This window comes from Abramis brama (genome assembly GCF_963993115.1).
Source record: "Abramis brama genome assembly, chromosome: 3".
In the NCBI taxonomy this organism is placed as follows: Eukaryota; Metazoa; Chordata; class Actinopteri; order Cypriniformes; family Leuciscidae; genus Abramis; species Abramis brama.
The window spans coordinates 13,978,382-13,992,185 of NC_139965.1; the positions used below are offsets into that span (position 1 = coordinate 13,978,382).

Consider the following 13,804-nt stretch of genomic DNA (forward strand, 5'->3'; position numbering starts at 1 on the left):
AAACGCACCGCAAATACTCACAACCCAACCAAATACAGAAATGTGCTGCAAATACTCACAACGCAACCAAATACAGAAACGCACCGCAAATACTCACAACGCAACCAAATACAGAAACGCGAAACGCACTTCAAATACTCACAATGCAACCAAATACAGAAACACACTGCAAATACTCACAACCCAACCAAATACAGAAATGCACTGCAAATACTCACAAGCCAACCAAATACAGAAACGCACCGCAAATACTCACAACGCAACCAAATACAGAAACGCGAAATGCACTTCAAATACTCACAACGCAACCAAATGCAGAAACACACTGCAAATACTCACAACCCAACCAAATACAGAAATGCACTGCAAATACTCACAACCCAACCAAATACAGAAATGCACTGCAAATACTCACAAGCCAACCAAATACAGAAACACACCGCAAAAACTCACAACACAACCAAATACAGAAACGCAAAACACACTTCAAATACTCACAACTCAACCAAATACAGAAACACACTGCAAATACTCACAATTCAACCAAATACAGAAACACACCGCAAATACTCACAATGCAACCAAATACAGAAACGCACCGCAAATACTCACAACGCAACCAAATACAGAAACGCGAAACGCACTTCAAATACTCACAACACAACCAAATACAGAAACACACTGCAAATACTCACAACCCAACCAAATACAGAAATGCGCTGCAAATACTCACAAGCCAACCAAATACAGAAACACACCGCAAAAACTCACAACACAACCAAATACAGAAACGCGAAACGCACTTCAAATACTCACAACACAACCAAATACAGAAACACACTGTAAATACTCACAACCCAACCAAATACAGAAATGCGCTGCAAATACTCACAAGCCAACCAAATACAGAAACACACCGCAAAAACTCACAACACAACCAAATACAGAAACGCAAAACACACTTCAAATACTCACAACTCAACCAAATACAGAAACACACTGCAAATACTCACAATGCTACCAAATACAGAAATGTGCTGCAAATACTCACAATTCAACCAAATACAGAAACACACCGCAAATACTCACAATGCAACCAAATACAGAAACACACCGCAAATACTCACAACACAACCAAATACAGAAACACGAAACGCACTTCAAATACTCACAACGCAACCAAATACAGAAATGCGCTGCAAATACTCACAATGCAACCAAATACAGAAATGCGCTGCAAATACTCACAATGCAACTAAATACAGAAACACGCAGCAAATACTCACAACGCAACCAAATACAGAAACACGCTGCAAATACTCACAAAGCACACATGATCAGGATGTTAAAATTAATAAAAAACTCACCTTTCAGGTCAGTGACAACACATTGAACAATAAGCATGTCCCAGCCAGGTTCGTCACTTGTAGGGTCCCCATGAAACATTTTTGTTGTGGTCTGTGCTATTTGCAGCGCTTTTCTGTATTTGCAACGCATGTGTTATCAAACTGATGAAGATGATTTCATAATTTGCTAGTGTTTTTTCTATGTGTTTTCTTCAGTTCCAGCGCATTGAGCTCTCTTGGCCACCATCATTTTAACATCTTCTGATGTTATAATTTGGTCAAATCTGCTTTCTAGCACAAAGTCCTCAGTGCATTAATGCTTTTCTCACCACTTCTCTGCCCATCTCTCTTCTTTCAGCCCACAATCAAGTATGAAGAGCAGCCAGACTTTGTGACAGAGACAGGAGGAACGCTGCACCTCTACCAGATGGAGGGGCTGAACTGGCTGCGCTTTTCCTGGGCTCAGGGCACTGACACCATCTTGGCTGATGAAATGGGCTTGGGCAAGACCATCCAGACCATTGTCTTCCTCTACTCACTGTTTAAAGAGGTCTGTGCTGGTCAAGTTACAAAAGTATATGTTAAATGACGCTATATTTTCTCTCTCCCATCCTGTTTCTCTCTGTCCATTCTCCCTTATCACTGGGTTTATTTCTGTTTATTAGGGTCACACTAAAGGGCCATTCCTGGTGAGCGCACCGCTCTCCACAATCATTAACTGGGAGAGGGAGTTTGAGATGTGGGCTCCAGACTTCTACGTTGTCACCTACACCGGAGACAAGGACAGCAGGGCCATCATCCGCGAGAACGAGTTCACTTTCGACGACACAGCGGTGAATCGAGGAAAGAAAGCCTTCAAATTACGGGTGAGGAGATGAGCACTGGAAAGAACGCAAAAAATTGGTTGTGTAAGAAGAAACATACAATAAATGACTTTTACTGTAACCATTCTTTACACTTCCCTACAGAGAGAAGCGCCCATTAAGTTCCATGTGTTGTTGACGTCCTATGAGCTTGTGACTATAGACCAGAACGTTCTCAAGTCCATTGACTGGGCCTGTCTTGTAGTGGATGAAGCCCACCGTCTCAAAAACAACCAGTCCAAGGTATACTCACTTCATGGGTTTTCTGTCCAGGATTTATTCAGTTTGTGTGTGTGTTTGTGACAGAGAGAGAGAGAGAGAGAGAGTTTGGAAGATTTAATTTTCTAATTTAATACAGGAAAGGAAATTACTTTTTGGATTCTTTGCAACACAGCAGATTGAGGATGACAGAAATAAACCGGCGCCTTTATAAACGGTCATAATAAAGCCATTACGCATTTTCATTCAGCAAGCCATTATCTAAGTTAAAAAAATCATAGAGGGGACAAAAATATGGATGTCAGATATGTTATTTTGGAGTGCTTTTTTTGTTAGTTGTTAAAATTGTTGTTTTGTTAAATTTTTTTACTAATTGTGTGTGTGCAAGTAACTTAATTAAAAAATTAATGAAATGTATAAACAGTGCAGCTTTAAATTGGATTACAACGTTTAAATAGGACGTTAAATAGGACGTTTTTGTAACAATGTGAAAATCTTGATTAATTTGATCAAGAGTCCTTACTAAATAACAGTATTAATTACTTAAAAAAAACAACTTTTGAACGTTAGTATATATACATTGAGGATTATCTACACATACAAAAAATGCATTACGAAAAACAAATTAATACTAATTCTACTCCTATTTGTACACTTTTGCACAGAGATGTAAAATGTTTTGTCATTGGCAAGTTGTGCTTATCTTGGTTTCATACTAAATTATTAGTGATGCACCTTGTATGTTTCCAGTTGAGAGAAGTATATATTTGTGTGTGTGTGTTTTATTAACTGAAGTCTTTTGTTGTGGTGTGTTAGTTCTTCAGGAGACTGAATGACTATAAGATAGACCACAAGCTGCTGCTAACGGGAACGCCACTCCAGAATAACCTGGAAGAACTTTTCCACCTGCTCAACTTCCTGACGCCCAACCGCTTCAAGTACCACAAAACACATAAAAGCGCACTTATCCACTCTAGACTATAAAAGTGGCCCAACAAAGTATTTGGACAGTAAAACATGTAATGTATCTAATGCAATGATATCTTTTTTTTAGTTTATCTCAATGTCCAGATATTTTTTGGGGTCCACTGTATGTACACACTGTATCAACACAACTCTACATTATTTCACTCTCACTTTGTTTCTGTCCCTCAGCAATCTAGAGGGTTTTCTAGAGGAATTTGCGGACATCTCTAAAGAGGACCAGATCAAGAAACTGCACGACCTGCTCGGCCCACACATGCTCCGGAGACTCAAAGCTGACGTGTTCAAGAACATGCCAGCCAAAACTGAGCTTATCGTCCGAGTGGAGCTCAGTCCCATGCAGAAGTGAGACCCACAACATCAATATGCGTTTTGCATGCTGAATTTATTCATACATCTCAAGATAATCAGCTAAAGTAATGAAATCAGCTCATTTGTTTAAATAAACATGTTTCTTATTATGCATGCCAGCCTAAAACATTCAAAACAAAAAGAGAAATTGTCGATATATAGAGTTATGTGGAGGGGGAGATATTTTTTTTTCATATGTTTCTGTGTGTGAACAGAAAATACTACAAGTTCATTCTGACGCGTAACTTTGAGGCGCTGAATTCTAAGGGAGGAGGGAACCAGGTGTCTCTGCTCAACATTATGATGGACCTAAAAAAGTGCTGCAACCACCCCTACCTCTTCCCCGTCGCTTCTGCCGTAAGAACACACACTGTATTTCTGACAGCTACGCGAAAACCTTTGAATTTGGAACATTTGGATGGGTTTTTGGCTCTTTTGGACCTATCCTAACTTGTGTAGTGTGAAATACTGCCACCTGCTGTCAGAAAAAATTGGTTAAAATGCTGTTAAAATGTTGTGTTTACTGTTTGTCAGGGTTTTTTCTTGAGCATATATGTCTCATAGGCTGTTTTGTTGTGTTTGTGTGTTGCAGGAAGCTCCCAAAACACCAAGTGGAGCGTATGAAGGTGTTGGTCTCACAAAGGCCTCTGGGAAACTCACGCTGCTGCAGAAAATGCTCAGAAAACTGAAAGAACAAGGCCACCGAGTGCTGGTGTTCTCTCAGGTACAAACGCACATGTTATAAATACACATTCACACTGCCTGTTATTTATGCCTGCTACAGACTCTGTGATTTGGGCAATACTATAAGATCATTACAGATCACACTGTACGACATGGATCTAATAAACTTGGGTACGACATGTATGTAGACTGTACGATGAAGATGACACCTATTGAATCTTAGGCTACGACGCAAGTTAGTATAGAAGAATAAAGCGTCATCATCAGCACACGCTAGTGGTGAACAAACAGAGCAAGATGAATGGCATTTTGGCCATTGGGGTTTTTGTTTGCACTAAAAAAAAGAGGAGGAAGCGAAAGAGGAGAATATGGATGTGGTCATGTCTAGGGAAAAGAGGCCAACTTGACATGCAAATTTTGCAAATGGAGCTTGAGGGAGTAGTTTTGAGTTTTAGCGTCATGTCATGTTGATCATTCCATGTTGCATTTTTATTGGCTGGTCAGTAGACGTTGAGAATGATGATCATTTTACAGTTCTGACACTGTCAGAAAATTATTGCAGGCTATCTTTGGTCGCAAAACCTTGACAACAGCCGTTTTTGAACCTCTCTCACTCTACGGCATAGGATCACCATTTAGGGGCCACGACTGCAGAAATCACCACGATTGGTCATCTTTCATCTGACAGCCCAAAATTGTACAATGTGTACCAGGCATTACACATGCCACATAAGAAGCTGCTGTATTTGCATGGACTATCAAATTGTGGTATGTTTAGTGCCCCCAGGTGGTACACAGCGGAAACTCTAGAAATGTAAAATACCTATAAATATTACAAAATATATTGTTTTTAAAATTGCATTTACCATGTTTTATTTCTATTCAAATTGTATACAGCTTTGTGTTTCTAATTATTGCTGTCTAATATGGAGCCCACGGTAGCCACTTGGATGGTATTTGCTCTGCAAATTTTTATTGGATCATACTTACACACTCTGTTTCCTCCTTAGATGACCAAGATGCTGGATTTGCTGGAGGATTTCTTGGATTATGAGGGTTATAAATATGAGCGAATTGATGGAGGCATTACTGGAGCTCTCCGACAGGAGGCCATCGACAGATTCAACGGTAACAGCAGTTCACCATTTATACATGTTGAGAATATTTCTGTAGTGTGTTTAGTCTGTAGTGTGTAGTGTGCTAGAGAATTAGCTTCAGCAGTGATCCTGTGGTGCTTTCAGGTGATGAAACTAAATTACAATAACATAAAATAAGAATATAAATATATGAAGTTAATATGATTTTGTCTAAAACAGGGTTTCTGCGGGTCTTAAAATTTAAGGCCTTAAAAAGGTCTTAAATCAGTGCAGTACATATTAAATTCATAAAGTCATGGCATGATATGTTACATGCATTGCAATATATATATATATATATATATATATATATATATATATATATATATATATATATATATTCTGTTTTACAATACAAATATCTAATTCCTTCAATTTATTCCTTACATTTTCTTTACTTGGTCTTAAAAGGGTCTTTAAAAAGTCTTACCTTCATAAAACCCACAGAAACCCTGTGTGAATGTCGTTAAGCTGTGCCGTACTTTTAACACGTTTAGTACATGCACTAAAGAGAGAGCAGCAAAACCTGAGGTGATTAAGAAACGTGTGAGATATTATTCTGTTGGCCCTCAGAATATGTGAGTGCCTTCTAATGCTAGATTGCATCAAGTCTACTTTGAACTCAAAAAACTTGGATTCAGCACTTAGATTTGCACATGATATCAATAATGAAACTTGTTTGACAGAGCTGTTGCGAGCGCCTCTAGAAAGATAGGAAAAAGTGTAAGAGATTAGTTACATTGCCTCAAAATTTTAAATACATTTGGTATTTATTTGTTAAAAAAAAAAAACTTTCCAAACGATGTGATCTGTAAAGTGTGTGATCCCCCCCCCCCTCCTCTCTTCCCAGTCCAAATGCTGATGATAAATGTGTGTTTGGTGAATTTAGAGAGACTTTGTAAGTGTTTGTAACTGTTTGTAAGACTCAATCCATTCTTTGAGCTATTGAGTCAGTTGTTTTTCAGATGTGGAGAAAAGTTTATGAAAATACCGAATGTCTTATCTTAAAATGGCAGTTGATTTATTTTATTGTCGGGTAAGCAAAACAATAGGACAAAATCACTTGAGAACAGACATAGTCCTGTGTTTAAAGCGTTTGTAAAGTCTGGAATCGTTGTTGAATTTGAATGTTCCAGAGTATCGAAAGATATATAAACATTTGAACAACAGTGGTGCTATAATTATATTCTCAATTGTGTTGATGGGAGAATTTATTTTGGTATTTTGTGGTGTTGAGGTTGATTGAATGTGTTTTATTGAGGTTTGTGATATTTGTTATGATGACTTTTTGGGTGGCAAAAATCTTATCACGCTATGAATATTTCTACATCACGTTTTGGGAATTTTTTCAAATCCAAACACACCCCTTTTGATCCTCTTTTTAACTTGTTTGGGACACATCCTGTCAGATAGTTACGTGCATTCTGTCACCGTTTAAACTGCCCTGTCAATCATCTTGTCACAGTTAAAATCCGCCACATTAAATTAAATTGAACTTCCTACTGTTTCAGAGAGAAATGTAGTAGCACCAGTCGTGGGTCTTTCCTGCTGATAACTCTCCTCATGTGTTTTCAATTTGCATAATGATGCATTTAAAAGTACATGACCAAACGTATCTTTACAAAAGTTCACAATGCATTTGCATATGAAATATAATGTGGAAAACATTGAATAAATATCTTTTCTTCAGGTTAGATACTGATAGTTAAGCACTCAAACCCCTTTATCTAAACCTCTCTACTTAACCGTTGGACTCGCACATACCATAGTAAGTCATTTTTTAACAATTTTTATTCGTGTTTGTAGTTCTAATCGAATCATCGTCCAACGTGCAATATTAGTCGTTAGAGTCTGTATGATTCTGCACTTCGGATTCTAACCGGGAAAAATACACCATCCGGCTATCTTTGGAATACTCATTTCAACATATTACGATTTGGGACACACTAATTCTAATTTCGAACACTATTTAGGACAGGTAGTATGCGAATTGGGACGCAGCAATACAAACTGTGAAGAGCAGGGAGGCGAGAGGACTAGAATTGGGAACCCCTGAGGTACACTATATAAGTTTTGGCCCTCTAGAAGTTAAAAAACAGAACTGCATGCATTTTGCGGAAAAACATTGTTTTGCAACAACCATAATGAAAAGCCCCTTCACAATAGATAATGCATTATAATGAACTCTGTTAGAGAGCTACATATGGCATTTTATCTGTTCAATAAAATACTATAATCGCTTATACAACATTTCAAATCCCTCAGTTCTCGCCATCTCCGAAAAGCCAAGTCAATGTTGATTCTTGTTTTATTACGAGCTCTGTCTCGTTCTCTTTTTGCCAGCAGAATCTCCTCTGTTCGCCGTTTGTTTAAACGGGTTTATTCCCTGGAGTTTGGAGATTTAGCTTCTCCATGTCAACCTTTCTCTCTCGTTGTGAAACTAGCCTCTGTCACTCCCACACCAGACACACGTCTAAGTAGCCGAAGCAAGTTTTCTCTATTTACGGATATGACGAGACACGCATGGGCGAGTGACGCATGTACGCAATATCCCCTGAAAACCATCCCGACAGGTCTAAAATATAAACACTTATCATAGGCTTACCATAGTGAATCAGGGTAAGACAAAAAAAAAACGTTTTGGAAGAAGCATTGATGATTTATTGACTCATTATTTAAATTTTGTTAATTTTGTGTACATAGTGTAACTTTAAATATCTGCATCAAATCTCTCTCTGTCTGTCTCACAGCTCCTGGAGCGTGTCAGTTCTGTTTTCTTCTCTCTACACGTGCGGGTGGTCTGGGCATCAACTTGGCCACTGCGGACACAGTCGTCATCTTTGACTCGGACTGGAATCCCCACAATGACATTCAGGTAAATCAGATATTCACTTTACTTGTGTCACACTTGATGGTTTTGTTCTGCTATTTTCTTTGTCATGTAGTGTTCCATCTAGTGGACAGGGAAACTCATAATAGCATCTGGTTTCAAAGCTAAACATATTTTATTAAGCTTAATGTAGCAGTTTTCTAAGTCGTCTCGAATATTAACTCTTTTTCTCAGGCCTTCAGTCGAGCTCACCGCATTGGTCAGGCCAATAAAGTGATGATTTACCGGTTTGTGACCCGGGCTTCGGTCGAGGAACGAATCACTCAGGTGGCCAAAAGGAAGATGATGCTCACACACTTGGTGGTGCGGCCCGGTCTGGGCTCAAAAGCCGGATCTATGTCTAAGCAAGAGCTGGACGACATCCTCAAGTTTGGCACTGAGGAGCTTTTCAAGGATGAGATTGAGGGTGGGATTGATAAGATAAATCAGTTGATGTGCAGAATTTAATGAACCTACGAATCAACAAATTAATTTTATGAAAAAACTCACTCTGTACTCAAAACTGCTCTGTAACTCATGATTGTGCCCAACATCTCCGCTCTGAATGACCAAAAACACTTTGTTATACTGAAGGTTTACCTGTGTGTTTCTTTTTTCAGCAGGGGACAATAAGGATGATGATGGCAGTGTAATTCACTACGACAACGACGCCATCGAGCGTCTGCTAGACCGCAGCCAGGACGCCACAGATGACTCTGACATGCAGAACATGAACGAGTATCTGAGCTCCTTCAAGGTGGCCCAGTACAATGTCAGAGAAGATGACAAGGTGGGAGACCTTTCTGAGCAGTATCAAAGAGTGGGACTGTTAAAGTGCCTCTATTATGCTTTTTCAAATATTACCTTTCATGCAGTGTGTAATATCGCTGTTTGTGAATGTAAAAGGTCTGCAAAGTTTTAAAGATCAAAGTACACGACAAATTTATTTATTAAAGTTATTGTCTCCTAAAAGAAGGAATCGATTCTGAACTGCTGAAACGAGTCGTCAGTAATTCCAGTCTCTCTTCCTGTTACAAACCTATGTAACAATGTGACATATTTGCATAATGCCAGTCTAAGGTCTTCATTGGCTGCCCACGAACAACATCTACTCTGACCCTCAAACACTGTAGTTGTAGCTGAGACTGGAAGAGTTTGATGCACTTCAAAAGAACGAGGACTCTTGCTGGAATTGATACTTAAAAAACAACAGTGTCATTCGTATCACTGTGTATCAAGCGCTGAGGAAGATCCGGAGCTGAAATTCAGATTGGTGTTTTGTTTCCAACACACGCTGTAAGTGGTCGACCAATCACAACAGACTGGACCGTCTGACCAATCAGAGCAGGCACTCGGAAAGGAGGGGTTTAGGGGTTATGTGCAATGTATATTATGAGAAACTCTTACTGACCACAAATTTTGAATGGTAGTTTAATGGTAGTTTTAGTTTCCACCAAAGCGTTTTTCCAGAGGCTAGCATATTTTTCCAATTGTTTTCAATGGGGACGGCGTGTTTTTAGGCACTGAGCGTCCATTTCCTTTTTTTACCGGTCGCTGAGAGTTGAAAAATGTTCAACTTTGTTCGTGTCATAGCAAGCAAAGCGTCTCAACTGAAAAATGCAGCGCTGCCGAAGTGCTCTCAAGCGCCCACAGCTAGGCCTTTTCAGCAGAACAGAGCTTTGGTGGACATATGGCCTAAGATTAGATGTAAATGAGACAGTTTTTGCAAGAATTTAATGAGAAATGTTATTCTCTGACATTTGATTGCAGATTTGGCCAATAAGAGTGTGTTGAGATCTCTTTTACAACTCTAGTGGATTTTGGAGATTATTGGGCTCTTTTTTTTCAAGAGAAACATGTGAAAAGCAGGAGTCTTGGGTCCAGATTTACTAAACGGGGCGAATTAGCGTGAGAGCGTAATTCTAAAAAAGCGCAGATGGGAGTGTAAAGTTCTGCGCGTGATCTACTGACGATGTGCAAATTAAAAAACACAGATACAGCAGATAATTTCCATAATGACCAACGCTGTCTACCAAGAGCAGCACAAATTAGCGTCTGGTTTAAGACATGCTTTTTTGGGGGCATTAAATAATGGCGCAAATACCAGTAAATGGACTAGCGCAAAACCTTATATGATTGATTTAAATACTCTCTTCCCATAAATTTTGTCTTAAAGAGAAACTCCTACAAATGCATATGCAATAAGGTCAGCCACAAAAATAACCCTGTCCACGCCTTTTAAGCGCTAATTTTTCACTGCGTGTCTTTAGTAAATCCTGACAATAGTTTTTTAAAGCCAAAAGCTGTTAGTAAATCTGGTCCTTGGTCTCTGTTTGCTCTCCATTAAATCTTATTGGTCTCCATGAGAAACAAATACAATAATTCAAATAAACAACTAAAGAAAATATTAAGGAGATCTCACTTGAATTGTGTCTCCAGATAGAAGAGATCGAGAGAGAGATCATTAAGCAGGAAGAGAACGTGGATCCTGATTACTGGGAGAAACTCTTGAGGCATCACTACGAACAGCAGCAGGAAGATCTGGCCCGCAATCTTGGCAAAGGAAAGAGAGTCCGCAAACAGGTCAACTACAATGACGCAGCTCAGGAGGACCAAGGTACAATCCATCACTTCCTACAGATTGAATTTCAATAATGTCTTAGTGTTTGGTATGTCGCATTTTACTTCCGTAACCATTTTTCCATCAACCTATTTTTATGCACATTTTGGGATATCGCATCAAAACCACTGGATGGAAACGCCAAGATGCAAATAAATTAAAAAAATGTGAATAAAAAACGTATTATTGAGGTGGATATACTTTTTATCTGATAAGAATGCATTCGTTTAATCTATGATGGAAACACATTTACCACATAAATAAAATCCTTTGATGCACAACAAAAAACTTATGTGACTTTGCCTCAACCGTGGATGTGATTGGATAACTGGATTAATCAGTGGACCAATTTAATCGCACAGCATCTCAAATATTAGTTTGATCATTCTGAAATGCTTGAGCCAAAGTCTTTCATCAGAACGATTTAGTTGAATTCCCTCCCAGAAGCGTCTCACATGATTGCGTTCTCAAACACCAACATCCGAACACAAGATAACATGATCATTTGATTAGTAACCCAGAAATTCTGAAATATTTCTAATATTTTATGTCCGTCATGGTTTAAAGTGGATTTTGAATCCAAGATTTTCAGTGTGGTCTCAGACTTTTGGACCCCACTGTATTCTAATTAGTCCATTCTTCTTGCCTTTTATTACGAAAAACCATGTTTATGCTTGTCATATAAATGCAGCATATTATCTCTTTTAAATCTCCGAAATTACATCTTGTAGCAGTTTCATTCTCGGCATGTGGTTTACTACTTTACTTTTGATTGAGTGGGAAAGAAAAAGCATATCCCACACACTGCTGCTTTGGTCAGGTTAGAACAGCCACATGCAGTTGACTCAAAAACAGCTACATCCACAACACCCAGGGGATGCCGAAGTGTGGCAGCTTTTCATTTATGTGTCAAAAAGAGACAAACAAAATAGTCTGGAAAAAGACAAATAACAGAAGGTTTTCTCCAGAAAGGAACAATATAGAATTTATGGTTTCGCAGTGGTGCTTACAGCTGCATAATTACAGTGATAACTAGGATAAACTGTAAGCACACATACTTTCCTTTGTGTATCCAAGCATCCTGACTTGCAAGGTTGTAATGTTGCGGCATACCCTCTGCAGAATATATTACAAATGCACAGAGGACGATCCTCTGGCCTTTTCTTAAAATTCGAGAGTTGCCTGTGCTTCACTCATTGACTTTTGCAGGTTTTCATTTTTTGTTTAAGCAGCCCTTTGTTTTCCTGTAGGGCTAAATCATTCTCGTTGACAGTGGAATTTGAATAGAATGTGTGTGGATGGTTAGATAAGTGGAGATACAGAACAGTTTGTCACAAAAGAGCCAAATCTGAAATAATCACATCTGTCTTTTTTCCACTGTTGGAGAGAGTTGCCAAACTGATATATTAGATTTTTGTTGGATTCCGGTGCATGGAAATTGTTTGACCACTGCGGCACACACACTCTGTACTATGGTTTGAATTTAGTGTTCATTACTGACGTGCTCTTTTCTATATGCTGTTGCAGAGTGGCATGCTGACATTTCAGATAACCAATCAGAATACTCTGTGGGCTCAGAGGAGGAGGATGAGGACTTTGATGAGAGACCTGAGGGTGAGAACCGCACTGACACACTCTTATTCCCTCATTCCCACATTGTTGATGGACTCGATCTACTCCATCTATGTTTTGATCATCGTTCTGAATCCAATCTACTTGTAGTCTTTGACAAAAACGTGATTTTCTCACAGGGAACAATGGAAACAGAAAAACACTTCAAAATAACAATCCAAATACCACAAACCAAGAAACTCAAAACTAGTGAACATGTAACAGGTAGGGGTTTAACGATGTCAGATTTTTAAAAATGTATGTGATGAAAGTCGAGTCGACGTTGACTTGTCGCTGATTACATCAATAATGAACAAATAAGCCTGAAGCTCGAGCTGAGACTGAACGCGGGTTGCCTTGTGCACAGCTATGGCAGTATGACACAGCGCTGCCCACAGTATCACGTCACTTAAACTGAACCTTTCTGAAAACTCCTGCCAGGGTGAAGATTTTCTGAAACTCCGGTTACAGTGTTGACATGAAGCCGAACGTCGGAGTGCAAGCTCTTATCTCCTTTGTTTGACATCAGATTGTGCGCCGCTATCTCCTTAGTTTAAATGAGGCCGGTCTGTGCAATGGTGGACATAGTCAAAATATTGCTGCTAATAACTGTGCTAACAGGGCTTATAACATGTATGCGGATACATGGACAGTTCTTCCATTATATTGTGGAACAGAGGCGTCAGAATGCAATCCTACGCAGGTCACTTTTTTTTAAAACAAACGAGGAAAAACTCAAATACCCGTGTGGACTAGGTCTAAGAAATATATGCTAGAACTTTTCAGTTTCTAAGCTATTTTATTGATAAATCACAGAATTTGTCAGTCACAGAAATGTCGACAATACATTTCTGCGAATGATTCTGTGTGTGTGATCTGCACGTGATGTGCGAAGCTACTGTCTGTATGTGTGTGCGTTACAATGCAGCACTCATTAGTTTAGAACGGCGATTAACTTATGTGTTACAGTAAGCTGTTTAAAACGTGCATTTTTGAGCATCTAGATGGTATAATCAAACATATCTTGTGGAGAGCTCTCAGAGTATGCAGTTATTTGTCATTTCAACTGTTGGAAACGGAGTGTAAAAGTGGACTTCAAAGTTTTTTTATCCTGTTGCGCC

At 39.0% G+C, this 13,804-nt stretch overlaps 1 protein-coding gene across 4 annotated transcripts in view; it reads left to right on the plus strand.

The window, feature by feature from the left end:
• chd3 (chromodomain helicase DNA binding protein 3) overlaps nucleotides 1-13,804 on the plus strand; it is a 64,259-nt gene that overhangs the window by 17,489 nt on the left and 32,966 nt on the right. For 2 of the 4 annotated variants that reach the window (XM_084107823.1, XM_084107821.1), the window contains exons 14-26: nucleotides 1,705-1,896; nucleotides 2,012-2,212; nucleotides 2,315-2,452; nucleotides 3,245-3,366; nucleotides 3,584-3,757; nucleotides 3,979-4,120; nucleotides 4,356-4,487; nucleotides 5,458-5,575; nucleotides 8,334-8,458; nucleotides 8,648-8,879; nucleotides 9,073-9,242; nucleotides 10,892-11,069; nucleotides 12,600-12,686. In XM_084107823.1, the coding sequence (XP_083963949.1) occupies nucleotides 1,705-1,896; nucleotides 2,012-2,212; nucleotides 2,315-2,452; nucleotides 3,245-3,366; nucleotides 3,584-3,757; nucleotides 3,979-4,120; nucleotides 4,356-4,487; nucleotides 5,458-5,575; nucleotides 8,334-8,458; nucleotides 8,648-8,879; nucleotides 9,073-9,242; nucleotides 10,892-11,069; nucleotides 12,600-12,686 (2,011 nt within the window). The remainder of the gene's footprint in view (nucleotides 1-1,704; nucleotides 1,897-2,011; nucleotides 2,213-2,314; nucleotides 2,453-3,244; nucleotides 3,367-3,583; nucleotides 3,758-3,978; nucleotides 4,121-4,355; nucleotides 4,488-5,457; nucleotides 5,576-8,333; nucleotides 8,459-8,647; nucleotides 8,880-9,072; nucleotides 9,243-10,891; nucleotides 11,070-12,599; nucleotides 12,687-13,804) is intronic. The other 2 variants (XM_084107824.1, XM_084107822.1) reach the window with 1 other exon arrangement.